This window comes from Stegostoma tigrinum, chromosome 15 (genome assembly GCF_030684315.1).
Source record: "Stegostoma tigrinum isolate sSteTig4 chromosome 15, sSteTig4.hap1, whole genome shotgun sequence".
NCBI lineage: Eukaryota > Metazoa > Chordata > Chondrichthyes > Orectolobiformes > Stegostomatidae > Stegostoma > Stegostoma tigrinum.
In genome coordinates this window covers 9,585,656-9,604,491 of record NC_081368.1, presented here as the reverse complement: position 1 = coordinate 9,604,491, position 18,836 = coordinate 9,585,656, and the positions used below count along the sequence as shown (strand labels likewise).

Sequence of the window (18,836 nt, the reverse complement as noted above, 5' to 3'; positions counted from 1 at the left end):
ATAGGAAAGAGACTAAGTGCTTAACGGCATGGTGTAAAGGCGCCAATTTCTCTATCAATGTCAGCAAAATGAAGGAGTTGGCCATTGACTTCAGGAAGTGGAGAGTAGGGCACGGCCTCTTTCTGTATCAGTGGTGCGGAGGTGGAGGTGGTTGAGAGTATCAAGTTGCTGGGAGCGGTGATCACCAACAATCCGTCTTGGTCCACTCACATCGAAGGTCAAGAAAGCACAATGATGTCTCCACTTCCTCAGGAGGTGAAGGAAACTTGGCATGTCTGCAGGATTCTTACCGATTTTTACAGATTCACCACGGAAAGCATCTTATCCAGATGCATCACAGCGTGCCTTGGCACCTGCTCTGCCCAAGACTGAAAGAAACTACAGAGAGTCGTGACCCCGTCCATCACACAAACCAGCCTTCCATCCATTGACTCCATCTACACTTCCTGCTGCCTCAGCAAAGCAACCAACATCATCAAAGACCCGTCCCACCCCCACTGTGCGTAAGATACAGAAGTTTAAAATTGTGTTCAAACAGATTCAAGAACAACAGCTTCTTCCCTGCTACTTGGGAACGGACCTCTCAAAAGTTAATGTTGATCTTTCTCTCTGCACCTTCTTTGAAGGTGTAACACTGTATTTTGCCACAAAACCAAAGTTGCCGGAAAGGCTCAGCAGGTCTGGCAGCATCTGTGAAGGAGAGAACAGAGTTAACGTTCGGATCCAGTGACCTTTCCTCAGAACTGTATTTTGCGCTCTGTTCAGCTATGCTGATGCACTTTGCATGGTACAATCTGCCTAGATAGAACACAAAATAACACTTTTCACTGTATCTTGGTGCAAGTGACAACAATAAATCAAATCAATCAAGCTTTCACGTTTCTAGCAGCCATAATATTTTGCTTTTACTCACATTGAAACAGGATAGGAAAGAGGGTTAGCTAAAGGAAATTACCCATTCACTAATAAATTATCACTTCTAAACACAGTTGGAAGCTCTAAAAGTATCAATTTAATGGTTATTTCAATTGTAGATACCTTCCATTCCTGCCTGTGAACCCACTTGGGCAAACACTAGACATGGAGGTGAATGGAGATCCCTCCCTACTTTGCTGTTGATTTGATATTGTATTTTAGTTAGCTCCTTCTCCTCATTTGTACATCAATCATACAGTCTTCAGTTCGTCTACTTCAATAAATGAATGGTTTGTTCACTGAAGTGGGCTTATTTCTTTTAAAAATTGGCATCTTACGTAACAAGAAATGTTCTTTGTCCCTGTTGTATCCAAACTTCAAAGTGGGTTTGGGATATATTGACAGAGTGCATTTCAAACCAACCTCCGAGATACCAACATTTCAATTCTTTAACTGGAAAAGCTATTCTCAAAGTGAATGGCATACTTACAGGTCATGACGTACAGAACACCAATCAATACTAAAACCAACCAAGCCTTCTCAGCGAGACCCATCAAACTGCCATTCCTAACAAGGAATAAAAATGCTGATGTCTTCAAAACTAAAATCCAGAAATTACTCGTAAAACACACATGCAAAATCACGATCTCAAAGACAATTTAAAATAGGAACTTGCATATTAGATTAGATTCCCTACTGTGTGGAAACAGGCCCTTCGGCCCAACAAGTCCACACCACCCCTTGGAGCATCCCATCCAGACCTGTTCCCCTATAACCCACACACCCCTGAACACTACGGGCAATTTAGCATGGTCGATCCACCTAGCTCGCACATCTCTGGACTGTGGGAGGAAACCGGAGCACCTGGAGAAAAGCCAAGCGGACATGGGGAGAATGTGCAAACTGCATACAGACAGTTACCCGAGGCTGGAATTGAACCTGGGACCCTGGTGCTGTGAGGCTGCAGTGCTAACCACTGAGCCACCGTGCCGCCCACAAGATTTCAGTCAACTTCGATTTAGAAGTTTTAGACGGTGTGTTATTGAGACTTTTTTTATGGCATCTGGGCATCGCTGGCTAGGCCAGTATTTATTGTCCTTCGCCGATTGGCGCTGTGGTAAAACACTGCTGTCTATGCAATGTAGATGCATCCACTGTGTCATTTGGGAGAGAATTCAATGGATTTGTTCAAATGACAGTGAAGGAATGGCAATATAGTTGCAAGCCCAGATAGTACATGGCTTGGAGGTGAATTCACAAGTCGTGGCTCTCCCCTACATATCCTGCCTTGTCCTTCTAGTGGGCAGAGTTTGCCAGTTTGAAAGGATTGTCAGCATCCTTTTACTTAAGGATGGTGACGGATATGTGACAAATCATTTGGCAACAAGGCAGGGGTTAAAGAATCTTAGACTTACACAGCCTGGAAATAGACCCTTCGATCCAACCAGTCCATGCCTAACAAAATCCCAAACTAAACTAGTCCCACCTGCCTGCTCCTGACCCATATCCCTCCAAACTTTTCTTACTTATGAACTTATTCAAATATATCTTTTAAAGCTGTGTAATTGTACCCACATCCACCACTCTCTCAGGAAGTTCATTCCACAAACTAGCCACCCTCTGTGTTAACAAAATTGTCCCTCAGATATTTTTTTAAATCTCTCTCTTCTCACCCCAGAATGTGCCCCCTTGTCTTGAAATCCTCCAACCTAGGGAAAAGACATTAACTCTATCTATACCTCTCATTATTTTATAAACTATTTCCAGGTTGCCTCTCAACCACCAATGCTCTAGTGAAAAGCATCCCAGCCTGTCCAGCCGTTTTTTGTAACACAAAACCTCCGCATCCAACAATATCCTGGTAAATCTCTTCTGAACCCTCTGCAGCTTGATAATATCCTTCACTGGGCAACCAGAGCTGGAAACATTAGTCCAGGACAGGCCTCACCAATGTCTTGTGCAACCTCAACATGTCTTATCTCAGTTAGCTGGATGGCTGGGTTTGGGATGCTAACATTATGGGTTCAATTCCCTCGCCAGCTTAAGTTACCATGAAGGGCCCTCCTTCTCAACCTCTCTCCTTGGTGACCTTCAGGTTAAATCGCCACCAGTCATTTCTCTCAGATGAGACAGCAGCCCAGTGGTCTCGTAGGACTATGTCAACTTTACCTTTGTACATGATGCACACTTGCTTCTGCCTGAAGGGGTCAATCTGCAAGATGCAGTTTCTGCTACAAGAGCAGCGTATGAGATGGTTATCAGATGACATTATGGATTGTAGTTTCAGTGTTGGCATCTATTCCCAAACTGCCAAAGCCACTGGTTGGCATGTGATTTCCCTCTATAATGACTGCCGTCTCCAAGAAGTGTGAATACACAGCGAGTTTTGAGAAGATTTGTAGCTCAGGTTGAGGTTCTGGATGTCCGTAACACCAGCGCTTCACCGGAGGCTCACTGATGATGTTACCTAGAATGGTGACGAAACGTCTGAAAACGAACCTTCCAGCTCAGCGAGCAAACTTACTTCCAGTGTGAATACGTGTTTATGGCCTTCATATCAAGATTCTTAGCATCCTTGAAGCAGAAATTTGAGCACCCTGCCATCAACTTGGCACCAGATGGGGAATACATTGGCCCTCTATCCTATGGAGGTATGTCAGGCTGTAAAGTTGCCTGTATTCAGAACATAGTTAGCGATTTACCTTTGATGGGACTGTCGCATTCATATTGTTGTCCTTCCTTGAGATGTCAAGAATGCTTAACAAATGATGGAGATGAAAACTGCTGACATTCTTCATTTGTGGGAAGTAGTTTATCTCCCACCATCATACAATAAGGTGCTCAGAAGTCAGGCCTCCTGAAACCAGGACCATGGTCTGAAGAGACAGCTTGATCATCTTCCGTGCTTATCCGTGAGTTGGCATAAAGATGGTAGCTGCCTTCTCTCTTCGTCTATTGAGTTCTATATCTGAGACACATTGCCTGTCACCCTGGGCCCAAGGTAGCAGAAGTGGTTAACCATTTACAGTTGGGGTGTTGTTTAATGAAATATGCCACCCTGTCTGCCATAGTATTTTTGATGATTGTACCTGAGGATACCTAGTAACACGAATGGGACAGACAATATAATTATCTTTGCAGCCAAGTTTCTGAAGAGTGTCTTGAGTAGGAGCAACAACATAGAATCATTCTCTGATCAAGATTTTCTGTAATTTTGTCCTCTCTGAACAGATTGTACAGCTTACTGTCTGATCTGTCCATTGGCATGAATATTTCACACATGGCTCACATTGATGGATGTGCAGGTGAACCTTTGTCTGATGTGGAAGGTTTGTTTGGTGCCTTGGATGGAGGTGAGGGTGGGAGGTGTAGGAGCAGGTGTAGCACTTCCTACACTTAAAGATTTCCGTAGTTTCCCAATACTCTGCTTTTTTGTATGTGTTCTTCTTTTCAATCTGATACTTTCCTTTATTTCCTTAGACGTTGATGGCTGGCTCTCTCTTTTCCTACAGTTCTTCCTTATCACTGGAATATACTTCTGCTGAGCACTGTGAAAAATTGTTTTGAAATTCCTCCACTGTTCCTCAATTGACCCACCATAAAGTTTTTGCTCCTATTCTACATTAGCTAACTCCTTCCTCATTCCTTCATAGTCTCCTTTGTTTAAGCACAGGACATAGGGACTGGATTTATCCTTCTCACGCTCCATCTGTATTTTATATTCGACCATACTGTGATCGCTCCTTCCAAGAGGATCCCTAACTGTGAGATCACTAATTATTCCCGTCTCATTGCACAGGACTAGATCTAGGAGAGCTTGCTCCCTCGTAGGTTCCATTACATATTGTTCAAGGAAATTATCGCGGATGCATTCTATGAGCCCCTTCTCAAGGCTGCCGTGACTGACCTGGTGATCGATGTGTAGATTAAAATCCCCCATGATAATTGCTGAAACATTTTTACAATCATTAGCTATTTCTATGTTTATTGCCTGCCCCACCACAATGTCATTATTTGGTGGCCTATAGAGCAACCTATCAGTGACTTCTTCTCCATGCTATTCCTAATTTCCACCCAAATGGATTCAACGTTTTGTTCAGTAGAATCTTTCTCATTTCTCACTACTGTCTTGATATCATCCTTAAAAATCAGAGTGACACCACCTCCCTTACCTTCCTGTTTGTCAATTCGAACAGTTTGATACGCCTGTATATTTAATTCCCAGTCATGACCATCCTGTAACCATGTCTCTGTAATGGCCACAAAATCATACCTATTTGCCATGATTTGCGCCTGTCAACTCATCCACCTTGTTTTGAATGCTCCGAGCATTCAGATGAAGTGCTCTTATGCCAGTTTTTGCACCTTCTTTTTGGGTCCTATCACCTCCATTACTACAGCTCTTGAGTTCTCCTTCGCTTTAACTTTTTCCCTAATTTTCAATGGAGTTGAAGCTTCTGCATCACCTGCTAACCTGCTGCTTTGTCTTACATTAATTGTTATTCTCCCTCTACGCTCACTTGCAGACACAGAGCTAGTATAATGAGCAGTGTCATGACAACTAGCCTATTTTAATTTTAGTCATGTTAGTTGAGGAATACATATTGGCCAGGACACCTGAAAGAACTATTACTCTTCTTCCAATATTGTGTTGGGGTCTTTTACATTTGCCTAATGGGGCCCTAGTTTAATGTCTTATCCAAAAAAAAGGCATCTCTGATGAAGAAAGCATTTGATACACTTGCCTTTGTTGGTCAGTGCAATGAGTACATGAGTTGGGAGGTCATTGGTTAGGGCCACTTTTGGAATACTGCATTCAGTTCTGGTCTCCCTGCTTTAGGAATGATGTTGTCAAACTTGAAAGGTTTCGGAAAAGATTTACAAGGATATTGCTGGGTTGGAAGTTTTGAGCTTTAGGAAGAGGCTGAATAGGCTGCAGCTATTTCCCCTGGTCAGAGGTTGAAGGCAGACCTTATAGAAGTTTATAAAATCATGAGGGGCATGAATAGTTAAGGTCTTTTCCACGGGGCAGGGGAGTCCAAACCTAGACAGCATAGGTTTAAGGTCAGAGAGGAAAGTTTTAATAAGCATGTAAGGGTAATTTTATCATGCAGAAGTTGATGCCAGCATGGAATGGGCTGCTAGAGGAAGCGGTAGAGGCTGGTACAATTACATCATTGAAAAAGGCATCTGGATGCACACATAAGTAGGAAGGATTCACTTGGACAGGGGCCAAATGCTGGCAAATGGGGCTAGATTAATTTAAGATATGTGGTCAGCATGGACGAGTTGGACTGAAGGGTCTGCTTCCGTGCTGTACATACGTATGACTGTGACCTTCCCTGAGAACAGCACTGAAAATTCATCCTATTGTTTCTTCAGAAAGTCAATACCAATGATTATATTGGCAAAAGACATCAGGGAAATGTCCCACAACAGTAACTTTTCAAAGCATTGTCAAAGGGATCTTTTTAAAGTCTTTTTTTTTCCATGTAGTATTTACCACAGTTAATATCAGTATTAATCAGTAACTGTGGGTTTGCTTTTGTTAGCTCAGATCTCTCTCATTGATGGTTCAGTGGCATTAGTAGCAATAGCCAGGTTCATACAATTACAGAATGTTTCAGGAAACTGCCATTCATTTGTTAAATACATTCACGGCGCAAAATGTAATTCCCATTTATTACTTAACACTCAGATATCAGGCTCTCATTGATCCAATAGACATGCATACCTGAAATGTGGCCGCTCCTCGACAACTCTGTAGGAAATTAAGTCCTCTTCATTTCAGTGTTGAGGGGTGTCCAGGCATCAGGGTCGCTGTGGGAGCGCCTCACGCCTGGTTCCTGGGAAGCTCCAAGGTTTGCAGGGTTGCGAAGGTCAGTCTCGGTTTTGGCTCGGCTCAGATCACCGAGTGACTTCACAATCAGCGAAAGTGACGGAAGGTAAGGGGCATTCCCTCCCAACTCCGAGCAGCATTGAAGGCAGCGAGCAACTCGACAGTGATAATGGGTCAACAGCGTCGCCACCGAGTTGCTGCTATCACCTCCATCCACCGCCTGGATAGCATGTGGACTACTGATGGCCTTTAACCTACAAACACAGTGTAGACTTGGTTGAAGCTGCCGCTCACTTTTGTTATTGATCTGAAAGGCAAAGCTGGAGCTTGTGATCACCGCTTGCTTCACCGTTCCCTTCTCTTTGTGTTGAAATTAAATTTATTTCGGCTCCTTCAGAGAACCATCTGTCAGTGCTTCCCTTCCATTCTTCCTCCTGTACAGCTCGATCACCACAGGTCGAGCTGTGTAGCACTCCTTCCAAGAAATCCTCATGCCAGTATCCAGAATGGAAAACCGATTAGTCAACAGGACCTTAGGGCTCTCCTGCACCACCTGCCTGTTTCTTTTGAATTGCCTAGGGGTCACCCCTTCCCCATCTGCCTGCTTGCTCGTAACTTGGCAGTGCAGCTCCGTCTCACAATGGGCTGTCCTTATAGCTCTGAGTCACAAATGCACCTCAATAACTCTAGCTGTTGCTCAAGTTCTGAAGCCCAGACATCAAGCTTGCAGAGTCTGTGACACTTCCTGCACATGGGCTCATCGACATCAATTTAAAAAAAATCATTCACAGGTTGAGACCGTCACTGGCCAGACCAGCATTTATTAGCCATCCCTAAGTTAAGAGACAACCACATTGTTGTGGGTCTGGAGTCACATGTAGGCCAGACCAGGTAACGATGGCAGTTTCCTTCCCTAAAGGACATTAGTGAACCAGATGAGTCTTTCCCAACAATAGACAATGGATTTATGGTCATCATCAGACTCTTAATTCCAGATATTTATTGAATTAAAATTCCACTATCTGCTGCGGCAGGATTTGAACCCAGGTCTCTGGATTAACAATATAGCAATGAAACCATTAGGCCATTCCCTCTCCCTTGTAGAATCTCCACATCTCCCTGCATTGCGCATATGGGCATTCTGCTTGTCCAAGCTGCTCTACCATACTTCAAGCTTACCTCGGTTGTTTATATAAACTCAAGATGAATGGAAAGTAGGCATTGCTCAGTCTTGCCATAAATCAGCTCCTTCTCCCACATATAAATTCTGACGTTCCCTATGTTAATTCAGAAACTTCTGTTTTTCCAAAATGACTGGTGTTGAATTACAGACCCTAACAGCAGCCAATCAACAGTGTATCAACTCAAAATTTCCTGGGATGTTTTCTCTGCTTCTGAATCATGGCCTGAAGGCTGCAGCTTTTTATAGAGCCATACAGCTCGACCAGTCCATGCAAACCATGATCCCAAAATAAACTAGCCCCACCTGCCTGCTCCTGGCCCAAATCTCTCCAAACCTTTCCTTTTCATGTTCTTATCAAAGTGATTTTTCCACTTGTTCCTGAAAATAAATGACCATTCTTTCACTGTTATCAGGTCAAAATACTGGAAAGCTCTTTTCTACTGTGTTATGGGTGTTCCTACATCCCCAAAGGCTGTAGAGATTCAAGATAGTTCACCACCAACACCTTCTCAAGGGTAATTAGAATGGGAATTAAATGCTGGCCCAGACAGCAATGCCCTATGCTTGTGACTGTATAGAAAAAGACTCCTTTGATTATCTTAGAGGTCATATTTCAATTCAGGTTAGTTGGCTATACTGACACAATAATATTACATACAGTTTTTCATGTTACTGCTACTTTCCAGTGATTGTCCTGGAATGAGGTGAATTGTAAGCCATCCAGCACTATTTTAGTGTCATATAAATCAGCAATTTTCAGTGAATAAAAGCAAGATTGTCAGATGAAATCAGCTTCTTATTCTCTCTTCACAGATGCTGCCAGACCTATCAAGTTTCTTCTGGATTGTGCTTGATTGAATTTTCAATGAAATTTTATACAATTACTTCTGCTCATCCTACCTTCAAAATCAATGTCTTAGTGAATTAAATTCAACCATAAGTTAGACCAGTTGTCCTGTGGAGAATTTACACACAAGTCAGGGGGAAAAAAGTATCCTGCAGTGAACATAAAACAGATCATGAGATGTGTAGTCAATGCATAGTTAATTAATTTCAATTCTCAATTTCCTCACAAATCTTAAAATAGATTGTACAATTAAAACTCCGTGGGAGTGTGATGACAATTACATCTTACAGAAAATCTAATCAAATCAATTTCACAAGAGTATTTTGAGAACTTTCATTTTATGACTGTTAAACGGGATCTGGGATCAAATTATCATTAAAGAATTCATCAAAACACAGCAGTGCAACAATACAATGCAGTATTCAGTCAATGTTTACATAGGGTAGCAAAACAACAATAGATATTGAATAAATGTAAGTGTTAAGAACAAAGCAATTTTTCCGTAATTCTCTCGGTTGGAAGACAGTAGCTAGGAAATTTGGATTTGAAGTATTGCACTTTATCTGTAATTAACTTTGATGAGTGGTTTCAGAAGCGCCAAAGAAACATAATAACACAATACCAACAGGAGAATGCCATACAACTCATCAGGCCCCAGTCCAGTTCAGTCCAATCTCCTACCTCATTTTCAGTTTTCCTTTGAACCTCTTACTCCAAAGAAACTGTATCAGCCTTGAATGTCATCAATAGGCGAAGATCCACAGCCATCAGGGACAGAGAATTCCAAAGAGCCACAACTTTCTAAGTGAAGACCCCTTTTGTCTCAGTCCTAAAAGCCTGACCCATTAACCTGAGATAAAGACCCCTAGTTCTTGATTCTCTGGCCTACAGTCTCTGTACATCTGGCTTGACAAGAACCCTCAGAATTTCATAGACATCAATGAAATTCCCTTTCATTCTTTTAAACCCTATAGAATATAGATCTACTCTATTCAATTTCTCTTTTATAAGCCTCTCATCGCAGGAATTTTTTAATAATAGAATTCTTACAGTGTGGAAACAGGGCACTCAGCCCAACAAGTCCACATCATTTCTCCAAACTGCATTCCACCCAGACTCACCCCACTGTTGTATAACCCAAATGTAATGGCTAATCCTCCTAACCTATACATCCCTGGACACTATGGGCAATTTAGTATGGCCAACCCACCTAAATTGCACATCTATGGACTGTAGGAGGAAACTGGAGCACCTGTAGGAAACCTATGCAGATACAGGTTGAATGTGCAAACTCCACACAGTCACCTGAGGCTGGAACTGAGCATGAATTCCAGGTGCTATGAGTTAGCAATGCCAACAACTGAGCCACTGCGCTGCCCAAATTAATGAACCTTTGTTGCCGCTAAGTACAACATCCCTTAAGAAAAACAAAATCCAAACACACTACATCAGGTATGATCTCCTAAAACTCCATAATGGTTTTGAAAAAGCTGACATATCTTCTATCGCTTGTTGTAACTGTATTCTAACTCTATTCCTATCATTTGTGTACAAGACCATCATCATTTAAAACATAGATAATAAAATGTGAGGATGGATGAACACGGCAGGCCCAGCAGCATCTCAGGAGCACAAAAGCTTTTGTGCTCCTGAGATGCTGCTGGGCCTGCCGTGTTCATCCAGCCTCACATTTTATTATCTTGGATTCTCCAGCATCTGCAGTTCCCATTATCACATCATTTAAAACATGTTTCCATTTAAAAATACTTAAAGCTATTGAGATTACTCCTCCCATTTAAATTTTTTACCAGTGATGTTCATATCGCATTAAATAAATGAAAAAGAAATATTCACCAAGGGATATTTTCAGCGTTTTCAAGACATCTGTCATAGGATTCAGCCTTGCATTGCATAAAACCTTACAACAAAAAGTGGGCTTCCTTTGATCAACATTCTCAAATGATGTTGTAACTGTTTTAATATCCAGAAGCAACACTGTCTCTTTCTCTAAGAAATGATTCATATTAATACATTTGAATAACCGCAATTGACGTGTTAACACCATACCTTTGTGCCGGATAGGTCTTGAACTTGGACAATCTGTTCCAGAAGTAGGGATATTGCTACTGTACCACAAGGTCCTGTTATGATTCCTGTGTGTTCATTCATCAAATACAGCAATGTAAATGGGACTAGTGATCTCAATGACTTTCATTAAGTATTTTGAAGCTGCTACTGATTTTATTAGGTTTGGAACAGTGATTCTAGCCATTCGTGGGAAAAATTTGTTTTAAAATCATGAGTCCTTCACACCTTAACCGCCGTGCATTACTTTCCAAAAATGGAGAGCTCAAAATAGCCAGAAACATTATAAAAAAAAAGCAGCTCACAGCTTTGAATTACTCAGGGAATCTCAGCTGCTGTATTAAGAGACAAAAAAAAGAGAAAAATACTAAGACTAGTGGGTGTTCCTTCTAAATAAACTAAGAGTTTGGAGGAAAATTTCAAACTGCTCACAGGAAAGTTATTCCTAGACTGCTAATCGTGGAGAATAATGACAAATTCTGAATACTTATCAAAACTCAACAACTGATGAGCTGTAAACAAGCTCTGCAGCAACTGGCATTTGAATAAAATTAAGACATAAATAATTTGCATAAATGAAGTTTCAGAATTTCAGCAGTACACTTTTGGTAAATTTAGCAAAATAACTAGAATTCGCAATAATTGATTTGCAGTTACATAGGTGGGCTCTGCATATCACTTTCTGGACTTGCAATTCAGAGAGCAAATATCTTTGAGTAATCACATAAATACTTATGCTTGGACACGGCACACACTAGACAGAAAATGGCATATGGTCTCCTTGATTTGTTCATGATCGGATTAAAACAAAAACACTCTCCATTTTCTCTTTTATATTGCCATGAAAACAAAAGGAATGCATTCCTTTTTCTCAATTTCATGCCATTTACATGAGCTTTTCCCTTCAGATTAAATTGGTATTATCGGCAACAAGAAAAAGGGGAAGTCAATCTAATCAGAGACAGTAGGAACTGCAGATGCTGGAGAATGTGAGATAACGAGGTATAGCGCTGGGTGAACACATCAGGCCAAGCAGCATCAGAGGAGCAGAAAGGCTGATGTTTCGAGCCTAGCTCCTTAATTTTATCATCAGCCTGACACAGCATTTTTGATATTTTTCACCACCAGCACCCCCCCCTCACCACCCAGAGCACAGATTGTGGCAAACTAGTAATGTCATTGAACCAATACTCCTGAGATCCAGGTTGATGCAGTCATGTGCTCAAATGCCACCACAGCATTTGGTGGGGTTTAAAATGAATTAATTAAATCTAGATTTGAAAACTTGTCTCCGTAGTGACGACCATAATATTATCTCTAATTATCCAAAAAAGTCTATCTGGTTCACTAATTCCCGACAGGAAAGGAAATCTGCTGCCCCTAACCAGTCTGATCTACCGTCTCTCCAGATCAACACGAAGGTAGGTGACTCTTAATTGCCTTCTGCAATGGCCCAGTAAGCAACTCAGTTCAAAGGTAAAATGTTTCCCCATTCATAATTGTCAGTGACCTCCCTATCTCACTAAAAATTAAAAAGGTCTACTGCATCACAGCAACATCTGCCAAGATTGTTAGTGCGTCTAACATCAAAGCATTTCACTTCCATTTGGATTTAATTCTGCTGGCTGCAGAATTTTATCTTGCAGTTTGAATTGCTCAGAGAGACTCACTTCAGGCCAGCTTGGGGCATTTTGATCTGTTACCTGACTTGTTGGCACAGGTTCGTGTTTTAAAAGATTCCTAATTAAGTTGCTGGAGTTAAGAGTTGATAATGACTTCATGAAGACATTCTACGTTTCTGCAGATGACTTGGATCAGACTCAAATGCTGTTTCTCACTCCATGGATGTTACCAGGTGTGTTGAGTTTCTTCAGCACTTTATTTTGTTTTAGAATTTGAGCACTTTGCTTTTATTTGAGGGGCCTCTGGGACCTTGGTGAATGATGGGATCAATAGTGTAATCTCCTGAACCAGTGAGGTAAAGGCAATGAAAAATAAACACCAAGAATTGAGGCGGGTGAACTTATGTTCAGAGAAACAGAAGGAAGAAGTAAAAGAATAAAGAGAGAAGAAAAGGGAAGTGAATAGAATTTTGAGAAACTAAAACCATTTAGAACCTGTAGGAAGGAATGAGACTTCACATATATAATTATTTACTTTCTGGATCAGAGGAGTTAATTGCCAGTCAGTAACGATTGCTGTATCTTTAAAATGGCGGTAATGCTGAGAATTACTTGCAGTTTGTGGCAACTGGCTTGCAGATGCAGCAATATGAATAGCACAAAGGTTAACTGTGGCTCTAGATACTTAACAGCCAACTTGCGATGCGATGGGGTTGGTCTTCCTCATTATAAGCTATTGACTAAATGATGCATCGATCAAAGTTTCCATCATTGTGCTGTCATTTTTGGCAAAGTGATAGTGAACAGCATGGAATTTTTGCTTTCGCAACATCAATTTGTGTCTAGGCATCCAGTAACAGTGGTGCCATTGAGCAGGGTAACTAATCAATGACACTGAGGTATTCTCACAGACAGCAAACCAGGAAGTAAAATGCACTGATTATCCTTCACTTTTAATTGAACTTGACAGAAAACAATACACATGGAATTAAATTAGAAGCTATAGAATCATAAACAACTCTTTAAAGAATACGAAATTTAACATTCCACAAATATAAGTTTGCACTATCAGGGTTTTCAGCAATTATTATGAACTTAGTGTGCCATTTAATACCCAACTGCACCTCATTCTACAAGGATTCTCATTCTGTGCATTTGTCAAGGGATTTTAATGCAAAATAGCATAAAAACGACAAGTTTTTATCACTTCAGTGATTTCCAATTAATTGTAATTGAGGGATACTTCAACATTACACCATCTGCAGAATGGCACCGAACCAGAGTAACTATGGGATTTTTGTGTTCAATTATGCATGTGCAGATTCTAGAATTTGCACCAGTTTCAGAAAAATAGCGATGGTGACACAGATGGTTTTGATTTCACGACTGTCACCAAACTTTGGGGCAATGTAGTTCTGAAAATTATAATGACTTGTACAACCAAATAACATATGACAATGAAAACGGAATAAAAAAACAATGCAAGCCTTGTAATTTATATACTGCAACATCATGTTCTGTCATTTCCTTTAATAACCACTACAATTAAATTGTATGGTGGCAAATTAGCAGGAAGTAAATTTTGTCCTACAGTCAGCAGAGGAAGATCAAACTTTATTAATTGAAACTGCTTGCATACAAAATATATTGCACTTCAACCAAACAATATCAACATAAAACCAAATTATTTGTTTTCACTACTATGTACAGAGAAAAATATTGCCCCTGTTGCAGATTCATATACTGTAAGGTCAATCTACCTTTGTTAATCATCTACACTAAGTTAACACAATAGCCCATAGTGGACAGGTACATAAACAAAGCTTTTTCCTCCCCAAATACTGTACATTCCCAAAAATAAATAACTACAAATCATCAGTTTGGCAACAATCTTCAGGCATTTTATGCCTTTCAAACAGTACACTATTTAATTCTTTACATTTACTCTTGTACATCAAATGCAGAGGTGTAAAGAAAAAAGTGCCCTCCCACAGTCTGATCAATGCCATACAAACTTCAGTGCAAGGATTTCTGATCCTTTACTGTTCAGCTAGATGCATATATAAGGAAAATCATGAAATCATGAAAAGCATGCATTCTTCTGTAAAGATTCCCCAATATTTAACCACACTTTTTATCTACATAGATGTATAATACAATGCAACTGTCTTCTGCTCATTTAGCTTCCCTGATTTCTGCAACTATAGTAAGGTTACCCCCTTCTGGCAAGTTATATTGAAGGCACAGATCAAACAATATACTCTGTTGTAAATCTTTTCTTTAAAAAGGAGTTTTGCTAAGTGAAATGAAAATGGTTACATCACAAGTGTTCCACCTGTCCACCAAAAGACAATGTGGACCATGTGCATCAATTGTGCACAAATGAGTTTCATGTCTTTGGCCTAATAGGTTTCTCTAAATGACATGTAAGCATCCGGTTTGTATGGTTAATGAATGGAAATTTAGAGAGAACGTCACTTTACAGGAATGAGATTTAAGATACTCCATTGACCAGGACTTGCTGGTTTTCTGTGGGACTCTCTGGCTTCTCCTTTTTCTGAGCACGCTCCTTGCCCACACGCTGTCGAGTGCTCTCACTGAAAACATTTGGGCTGTGGGAAGCTTTTGTCACGACACTCCTTTCATTATTGCTGTCAATTCTGATCTGGAACAAATTAGAAAGTGTTCAGAAGTGAAATGCTGAGCCCATAACATTTAGTGTTTGTCGGAGGCAAGGCATAATGCTGGAACTTAGAAGAAGGTTACCAAAATAATTGTAAAGTTTAATATGGTTAATTTTAGAGTTCAGATGGCTTACAAATTGAACAGACAGATTTTCCATATATATTCTTCATAGTCTTACAGCTCATGGGTTGAAACAGATAAACAGATTAAACTCGCAACTAGTGGAGCAAATGCTGGTAAATGTTACAGAACACAGAACATAGAACAGTACAGCTCAGAACAGGCCCTTTGGCCCTTGATGTTGCGCCGATCTGTGAACTAATCTAAGCCCCTTCCCCTACACTATCCCATCATCATCCATATGCTTATCCAAGGACTGTTTAATTGCCCCTAATGTGGCTGAGTTCACTACATTGGCAGGCAGGGTGTTCCACACCCTTACCACTCTCTGAATAAAGAACCTGCCTCTGACATCTGTCTTAAATCTATCACCCCTCAATTTGTAGCTATGCCCCCTCGTACAAGCTGAAGTCATCATCCTCGGAAAAAAGACTCTCACTGTCCACCCTATCTAATCCTTTGATCATCTTGAATGGTCTCTATTAAATCCCCTCTTCGCCTTCTTCTCTCCAATGAGAAGAGACCCAAGTCCCTCAGCCTTACTTCATAAGGCCTTCGCTCCAGGCCAGGCAACATCCTGGTAAATCTCCTCTGCATCTCTTCTAATGCTTCCAAATCCTTCCTGTAATGGGGCGACCAGAACTGCACGCAATACTCCAAATGAGGCCGCACTAGCGTTTTGTCCAGTTGCAGCATGACATCACGGCTCTGGAACTCAATCTGTCTACCAATAAAACCTAACACACCATAAGCCTTTTAACAGCACTATCAACCTGGGTGGCAACGTTCAAGGATCTATGTACATGGACACCAAGATCCCTCTGCACATCCACACTACCAAGAATCTTTCCATTGACCCGGTATTCTGCCTTCCTATTATTCTTCCTGAAGTGAATCACCTCTTATTTATCCGTATTAACTCCATTTGCCACCTTTCAGCCCAATTCTGCAGTTTATCCAAGTCTCCCTGCAACCTGCAACAGTCTTCCACACGGTCCACCACTCCACCGACTTTTGTGTCATCTGCAAACTTACTAACCCATCCACATCATTTATAAAACGTGACAAACAGCAGTGGTCCCAAAACAGATCCTTGAGGCACACCACTAGTGATCTGACTCCAGGCTAAATATTTTCGATCAACCACCACTCGTTGCCTTCTTGCAGAAAGCCAGTTTCTAATCCAAACAGCTAAATCTCCCTCAATCCCATGCCTCCGTATTTTCTCCAATAGCGTACCACGTGGAACCTTATCAAAAGCTTTACTGAAGTCCATGTGCACCACATCAACTGCCCTACCTTCATCCACATGCTTGGTCACCTTCTCAAAAAACTCAATGAGGTTTGTGAGACACGACCTGCCCTTGACGAATCCATGTTGAAAATCTCCAATCAAACTGTTGCTTCAGAGATGATAATAAATCCTATCTCTTATAATCATTTCCAAAACTTTTCTATAACAGACACAAGGCTCACAGCTCTATAATTACCTTATTTATTCATCTTGTTTTATAGGAGGAGATAGCTTTAATCATACCAACTGCTGACTGCATCCTTGGTTAGTCTATTTCACTGGGATAGTGCTTTCAGCTTTTCCAATAGTTTTGTTGTAAGCCTCTCATTTAAACTCAGGCACAATACACATACCTCGCCCTGTACTAAGCCCCATTCTCCCATCATCTTTGCTTTGAGGGTCTTCTTTAGCTCTCACCTTGACCTTATTTACAAACCCCAATCTCTCTTGTCCTAATCTACCTCTGTCTGCTGCCAGTCCATGTCTCACTCCATGTCCACTGGATCTTGTATTTGATCTACGTGTGCACGATCATTACCCTGCTTTCACACCCTCTGCTAATCTGTCAGCGAGTGAGTCTTCAGCTGCGTTTCTTTGCCTTACTAGCTGTTTGCTCACATTTATCTGTCACTTTGAGTTCTTGTTTTTAAACTGACCTTTCCAACTGCTGTGTTATTGTGTACCATCGATGTTTCCTGTGAACCAGCATTTACTGGATTATATTAAAAGGGTGCGACATAAATTAAGCTCATCTGCCTCAAATTGTTTTGCTGTGCTGCTCTGTAACATAATGTCAGTTCATTCATACCTGTGATTCCCCATATAGAGGCTTCCCAATCTTGATAGTGCCAGCATAAAGAGAAAATAATAAATATTTAAAAGATGCTGGGGAGGAAAGGATATCAAACAAGTGTGTTTTCAAAGAAATCTAGCAGCATGCTCAGAATGTAGAAATTTGGACAAACAGATTGACTAATAAAATATTCCTCAAATTTCACAATTCCAAGCTTCCATACTCTGAGAAATAAACAAAAGAACAAACATTAAGACAATTCAAATGCCAAAAACCCAAAATAATTACACCAAATTCAAGTATTTCAGTCAACGTGCACATCAAGGATAAAATATCCGTTACTGGGTACAAAGGACTCCGAGCTTGTGCTTAAATAGAGCTGGGTCATGAGGACTCAGCATTACAATATGCCACTGACATTTTCATTGAACAAATAGCAGAAATTAAATGCAGGTTATGCAAATAAAGAAATACAAAGAAAATCTGCCAATTTTTGACTTGCAATAATGCAAACTGAAATTGCTGTACCAAGTCATGGGAGAAAATGGCTAGAAAAGGGCTCATGGGGTTCAAGAAATGGTGGATTGTGTTACGATACAGTATGCATCTGATGAAAAACTAGAAAACTGAACAGCACTGCGTAAAATTATCATATCAGAGGTGACAGAAATATAGCTAGGATCAGCAGACAAATTACTGATTGATTGGCAGAGGGTGTGAAGGCAGCGTAATGAACACCCACATATAAATGTAAAATTCATTGGACACAGAGTGGGACATTAGGTTAATAGTGATTGGGAAGGTAGGTTTGAATGAATCCCCAGAGGGATTAGGATTTGTAAACAAGGTAAAGGTGAGAGCTAAAGTAGAGTCCCAAGAACCAAAATGATAAGACCATTAGACATAGGAGTGAATGGGACTTAGTATAGGTCGATGCGTGTGTGCTGGTGTACGTATATAGCCTAACAATGATGGTCACCGGAAAAGCTAAGGCCTGTGGGATGTAAACAAGTTAAATGAATGGGTAAAAACTTAAGTGGAATATACTGTGGAAAAGTGAGATTATATCCTTTAACAGGAATAATAGAGACTGAACATTATTTAAATAGAGAAAGGCTGCAGGAAGCTGCAGCGCATAGAAATTTGGTGGTCTTTGCATAAAAGTCACAAATTGCTAGCATACAAGTTCAGCAGGTAATAAGAAAGGCAGAAGAAATATTGGCTTTTATTTCAAAGTGAGTGGAGTATAAAAATAGGGACGTCTCACTAAAACATACAACACACAAGTTGGACCCCACACTGAAAATTATGAACAGTTTTGTTCCCCTATCAAAGAGGACATATATCCGTACTGACAGCAGTCCAGAGACGGATCACTAGGTTTACTCTGGGGTTGGAGGGACTGTTTTATGAGGAGAGATTGACTAGGTTAGGCTTGTCGTCATTTGATTTT

The 18,836-nt window shown here is 40.7% G+C and overlaps 2 protein-coding genes across 8 annotated transcripts in view; both read right to left on the bottom strand.

Annotated features, from left to right (window-relative positions):
* LOC125458949 (uncharacterized) overlaps window positions 1-10,965 on the bottom strand; it is a 40,516-nt gene extending 29,551 nt beyond the window's left edge. The window contains exons 1-2 of one of the 3 annotated variants that reach the window (XM_048544806.1): window positions 10,852-10,965; window positions 8,838-8,933 (exon numbers count right to left, since the gene is read on the bottom strand). Coding sequence is in view for 1 of the 3 variants with exons in the window: in XM_048544805.2 (XP_048400762.1) it covers window positions 1,406-1,469 (64 nt within the window). In the remaining 2 variants the exon portion in view is untranslated. Of the gene's footprint in view, window positions 1-1,405; window positions 1,483-6,649; window positions 7,268-8,837; window positions 8,934-10,851 lie in introns of those variants that run through there. The other 2 variants (XM_048544805.2, XM_048544807.2) reach the window with 2 other exon arrangements.
* A 2,460-nt stretch (window positions 10,966-13,425) lies between these two features.
* fmr1 (fragile X messenger ribonucleoprotein 1) overlaps window positions 13,426-18,836 on the bottom strand; it is a 75,140-nt gene continuing 69,729 nt past the window's right edge. For 2 of the 5 annotated variants that reach the window (XM_048544406.2, XM_059651328.1), the window contains exons 15-16: window positions 17,399-17,428; window positions 13,426-15,156 (exon numbers count right to left, since the gene is read on the bottom strand). In XM_048544406.2, coding sequence (XP_048400363.1) covers window positions 14,986-15,156; window positions 17,399-17,428 — 201 coding nt within the window. In that variant the 3' untranslated portion in view covers window positions 13,426-14,985. The remainder of the gene's footprint in view (window positions 15,157-17,398; window positions 17,429-18,836) is intronic. The other 3 variants (XM_048544408.2, XM_048544407.2, XM_048544409.2) reach the window with 3 other exon arrangements.